Source organism: Laccaria bicolor, genomic scaffold (assembly GCF_000143565.1).
Source record: "Laccaria bicolor S238N-H82 LACBIscaffold_7 genomic scaffold, whole genome shotgun sequence".
In the NCBI taxonomy this organism is placed as follows: domain Eukaryota; kingdom Fungi; phylum Basidiomycota; class Agaricomycetes; order Agaricales; family Hydnangiaceae; genus Laccaria; species Laccaria bicolor.
Window position 1 is genome coordinate 973,371 of NW_001889878.1, and position 5,120 is coordinate 978,490.

A 5,120-nucleotide genomic window follows, 5' to 3' on the forward strand; every position below is an offset into this window, starting at 1 on the left:
TGAAGTTAGAGGCAGCTGAAGTTGGAAGTTGAAGTCGTGACATGTTTGGAAAGGTACAACAAATGTCACGTCATGTGACCGTGTTCATCAATCGATCTCGTCTTTTATCAATGTTCGATCTTGTTCACAACTCGCCCACACCCTCGTAGTCTAATTCGCACGCATGGCAAACAACGATGGCACATTCAAAGGTAAAGTTATTCCTTATTTCAAGTTTTCACTCATAACATTGTTCCGCTGGCGTAGTAGGGTCTAAATATCCAGTCATCTTTGATGATCCACCACGACCCCCACGAAAAGAAGTCCAGGCATCGCAGCAGTCCAGGCCGCGCAACATGAGTTGACCTCCGCCACCCGCTGCGCCATCAGCTGCACCCAACGTCCCTACAGCTGCTTCTGGTCCAAAAGGTCTTCAAGCAGGTATGACACCTGAGGCGAAAACCATTCCTATCCTTTCCAAACAACGCAACATGTCCCGACCACCTGTTCCCATGCAAGCGCAGGCCCTGACTGGGACATCGGCAACTGGCCGGGAAGCCACGCCCCCCGAGGCGCAAGCAATGCCCAGAGTTCGGAACATGATTCGTCCATCTGAACAGCCAGCTGGGGTTGCTGCAAAGACGGCTGCAGTTCTTATCCCCGTGCCAGGGGAGGCGCCAACGTTTGCGCCTCTCAAACAGTGCAACTTGGCTCGACCACTTCCTCCACCTGCACTGGCGCCAACTACGAACAAGCAAGGTGGTGCGCCAATTGAGGCAACGGCGGCTGTGGGGGCGCGAGAAAGCCCCGCTGTTCCCAAACGACGAAACTTGACTCGTCCAGCTGGGGTGACAGCTGCAGTTCTTATGCCCGCGCCAGGCGAGACGCAAACTTCTGTCCCTCTGAAACAGCGCAACTTGACTCGACCAGATGCACCGGCGCCAACTATGAACCAGCAAACTGGCGCGCCAATTGATCTGCCCACTGTGCAGCGAAACATGAGCTGGCCACCTCACCCTGCGGCGCAGGGAGCAACAGATGCAATGCCCAACAAGCAACGGAATATGACCCGACCACCCCTTCCAGGCCCCGATCCCACCCCAAGAAACATGACCCGACCAACACTCCCTGTGCCTGAGGCATCCTCCAGTCACAGTGGTGCGCCTTTGCTCATCCCTCAGTTAGACAACTTTGAATACATCTGGGCTGATCCTGATTCGGTAAGGCAACAATGTGAAGAGTTTCCCAGAAACAAGGTCAGCCATTCTGACTACAATTTTCTTACTGACCTCACTTTATTAGGATGGTCATGGGGTGAAGCACCGCCAAGAGTGGCTCAAATCTGCTCTCAACCTACTTTCCCGGTGTAGGGACCCCCAACAAGTATTGGAGCTGCTGTGCTGTCAAAAACACGAGGAGTTGTACCGACTTGAAATGCACCTCAGGGGCCTGGAACTCGCGGAGTTGGAGCTTCAGGATGCTCGGAAGAGTATTCGTGCTGCGGTGCCCAAGGGAGAGGGTCAAGATGACAACTAAATCATTTGTTTTTATACTGAACATTGAATCGAAGTCTTGAACAGTTGTTTCTACTTGAGATCTTTCACTTAGCCATGTCATGGGCGTGCCTAAGTTGTTTCGGCGCCCCTGTCGTTTCAACTATCCTTCGAATGTCATTGGTGCCCTTTTTGTTCGGCGCCCCTGTCATTTAAACGTAACCAGTTACTAAGAAATTCTCCATTGACATGTTGACTACCCAGTCTCCAGCCGTCACAATCTGGGCCCAGACATGGCACTTGGCACAACACAATTGAACTTGAAAAAAACCAGGTAGTCGCCATGCAATGACTTGTTGGGATTCGAACCCAGGGCATACTTATATACACTAAGTACACCTCCCACCTTAACCACTAAGCCAAGTCACCTTGCAATACAAAAGGCAGACCTTTCATGCAATGACTTGTTTGGGATTGGCACAACACAATTCCACTTAAGTACTCTGCATTTGTAATCTCATTGGTGCCCTTTCACCGAAACATATCTTTCAGTTTCTACTCGGTGCATTTGTAATGTCATTGGCGCCCCTTTTGGCGCCCTTTCGTTTCAACGCATCTTTTTCCAAACGTAGTTGTGCAGGTGGTGCCTCCCTGACCTTTTCTTGTCGGCGTCTTGTGGACTTTCGGATAAACAATGCATCTTCAATGTTTCTTTGCTCTTCAACAGAGGCCGGATCTTGGCAAGGAGGCTGCTTGGTGATTGGTTTGGGTTTGGGGCGAGGCTTTGGGAGCAGGTTTGGCGCCGCGACTCTTGAATTTGGGTCTGCGGCATCTTCCAGCCCGTCAATGTTTTCTTGCTCTTCAGCAGACCTTGGACCTCGGCGCCGAGGCTGCTTGCTGGTTCGTTTGGGTTTGGGGCGAGCCTTTGGGGGCAGGATTGCTGTGGCAGCTTCGTCCTGCTCTTCAGCAGAGGTTGGACCTTGGCGCTGATGCTGCTTGGTGATTCGTTTGGGTTTGGGGCGAGCCTTTTGAGCCAGGATTGGCGCGGCGCCGTCTACGGCGTCTTCCCCTGAATTTCTGGCCATGGCATCTTCCAATGCCAAATTTCTGGTCGTCTTTTGTGGACCCTTGCGCCGTTTGACTGTCTCATCTTCAGTTGTGGGATCAGTGGTATAGTCTTCACTTTGCACACGCGCTGTCTGTTTACGCTTTTTTTTTACAACGGGCGGATCGGATTCAGGATCATCGGGGAGACCTCGGTCCATTAACATAGGCGACGTGAAATGAGCTGGATGCGCCCCAGAGGAAGCATTTGGAGAAGCGCGCCCATTGGCTGCAGCAGTGGCAAGAGCCGCCACAGCACCCATATTCCTTGTACTGGCCGCAGGGGTGCCCATCACTGTTGTCATTAAGGCCGCATTTGGGACCATTGCTGGATCCAGTGGCTGATCTGGGCTTCCTATCAATGTCCCAGATGGTGTTGGACCAATAGGATCCATGTGGGGGTCTGCAGTGGAAATGGTCGGGCCAGGCCTGGTGGACGATGGTCGCGTCGTAGAGGAAGTATTTGAGGAAACGCGCCCATTGGGCGCTGGAGTGGCAACAGCCGCCGCAGAACCAATATTCCTTAGACTGGGCGCAGGGGTACTGCCTTGTTGAGACAAGTCATGCAGGGCAGGGGACAGTTTCTTATCTTCTATGAAAAAAGAAAAACGAAATGTGTGACTTGCCCCACCAGTCTGCTGTCGGCCTCTCCACAATTGAAGTATTTTCTTGCAGCATGGAACCGTTAATTTGCTGGGATCACGGATCTTGACATCCTCAGGCCACATCTCACTCTCCCACAACGTGTTCCTGTGCTCATCTAAACAAAACCAGGGAACGACCACCGATGGCTTGCCTGAAGCCAAACAATAATGAATGGTCATGAATTCTCTGATGAGGGATTTAAGTAGATCGCCAGATTCAGCTCTATCCTCGGGCGCAAGAGGAAGCACTGGTAGGCCGCCATCGAGGTCAAAATGCGGCGCCTTCCGTTTCTGCCTCAGCCTGGTATAGCAATGTTGCGCTGGTGAATCTGAAGGCCCCTGCTGAAATTCTGCAGTTTGAAGTTCAATACTTCACTGATCAAGGGCGTGACAACATAATCATCTTACCTTGAATGTAGTTCAAATACTGGACCCAGGCTTCCAGAATGTTACCTACAGCCTCAGGAAACATATCTCTGAACTCTCGGAGGCCCTCAGGACCAAAATCGGCATTATGGTCCAACCAAGCGCTCCTATGTTGTCCATTTTCATCTATGTCGCCCACCAGACTCCAGCTGAAAACTCCTAGCTGGTATTGCTTGACTTTATCCATTTCTCTCATCATGCCCAGGCCATGTTTCGAATTGAGTCTGTTTGGTGGTCAAGGTGAGACGGCGCTGAAAGGCATGATTTGGACTGCTCACTTTCTTTGGACGTCAGGGGGCGGTACGGCATTCGTCCATTCCTCTGCCAAGCCTTTATACTCCTCTTTCTCAGCGTCTCTGAGACCACCCATTACTTCCTTTAGGCCTTGTTGGTATTTAGCAAGAAACACTCTTGACCCAGGTGGCGCGCCCTTTGCAAGCCGAGTCACGACCTCATGTATTTGCTCCTGGCGCAGGTGCGCAACTACATATCTGGTGGAAATGAGTTTGACATATCCAAACTTCGGCATCCTGATGCGTCTTCCATGGTTTTGAAACCACTCTTTGATCTTCTATGGCAAAAGCGTCAAATGAGCAGCAGTATGACTAGCTAGCACCCACCGTCTTCCTCTCCTTCCACTGCTCCTCTGTAAGCAGGGGGGGTGCCTTGGCCTTCATGAGTCTGTATACCTCATACATCAGCAGCTTCTTTCTTTCTTCCTTCGTTTTGACACGAAAATCTTCCAGGTATTGTCTGAGAATCGCCGACTCCTCCGAAGAGAACGGTTTTCGTCCTGGAGTTGGGGGCCGTGGCCAGCGAGTCTGCAACAAAGGCATGTCTGGAGTCACAGGAATGTTCGGTGGGAGTGGGCTCACAAATTATCGTCGAGAGGGCAAAGGGGGCAAGGCAGCACAAACAAATTGCAAAGACCTCAAGGATTACACGTGCCCGGCAAAGAGCGCCAATCCTGACAAGCCCTTGACCATATTCAGGTGAGGACCTTTGAAACTTGACCTCATCTGGATATCAGTACCTGACGCCGGTCCCCCCAAAAAGGCAATATCTGATGCGCCAGGGCATGCCTCTATCTGTGCAGAGATCATGTATCCCGCCTTACGACAACGCACTCGGTGAGTGATGTATCCCGCCTTACGACAACGCACTGAGCATGATATAATTTGTGCGGCCCTGGAGCGCCGCAATCTGTTGATAACTATCTCAACCAGCAGTCACCTTGATGAGCTCACTTTGGCCCCTCTCCTGTCCCTCGCTCGACACTGCGACTTGGTCCGCCGAACTCTGTTGATGACTATCTCAACCAGCGGCCAGTCACCTTGTTTAGCTCACTTTTGTCCCTCTCCCTCGCCCCTGGTATCTTTCTGCCCCTCGCCGCTACTGGTCCTGTTGAAAGGTGTGATAAGTTCGTCATCTTGCTAGTCCCTCACTAATGCTGCATTAGATTGAGTTGTGGCGC

The 5,120-nt window shown here is 51.7% G+C and overlaps 3 protein-coding genes across 3 annotated transcripts in view; 2 read left to right on the forward strand and 1 right to left on the reverse strand.

Annotated features, from left to right (window-relative positions):
- Positions 1 to 422: 422 nt before the first annotated feature.
- Positions 423 to 1,515, forward strand: LACBIDRAFT_317245 (uncharacterized protein; the record flags this gene model as incomplete). Its single annotated transcript, XM_001878805.1, has 2 exons — positions 423 to 1,235; positions 1,282 to 1,515. 2 exons carry the CDS (start codon positions 423 to 425, stop codon positions 1,513 to 1,515), a joined length of 1,047 nt encoding a protein of 348 aa, XP_001878840.1.
- A 505-nt stretch (positions 1,516 to 2,020) lies between these two features.
- On the reverse strand, positions 2,021 to 4,016 carry LACBIDRAFT_325385 (uncharacterized protein; the record flags this gene model as incomplete). The annotated part of the gene is made up of 3 exons (XM_001879023.1): positions 2,021 to 3,570; positions 3,629 to 3,870; positions 3,925 to 4,016. The coding sequence occupies 3 exons, from the start codon at positions 4,014 to 4,016 to the stop codon at positions 2,021 to 2,023; spliced, it is 1,884 nt and encodes a 627-aa protein (XP_001879058.1).
- A 305-nt stretch (positions 4,017 to 4,321) lies between these two features.
- Positions 4,322 to 5,120, forward strand: part of LACBIDRAFT_325386 (uncharacterized protein) — a gene marked incomplete at both ends in the record, with an annotated part of 7,326 nt that continues 6,527 nt past the window's right edge. Inside the window, 3 exons of the mRNA XM_001878806.1 lie at positions 4,322 to 4,638; positions 4,743 to 4,776; positions 4,969 to 5,057. Coding sequence (XP_001878841.1) covers positions 4,322 to 4,638; positions 4,743 to 4,776; positions 4,969 to 5,057 — 440 coding nt within the window. The remainder of the gene's footprint in view (positions 4,639 to 4,742; positions 4,777 to 4,968; positions 5,058 to 5,120) is intronic.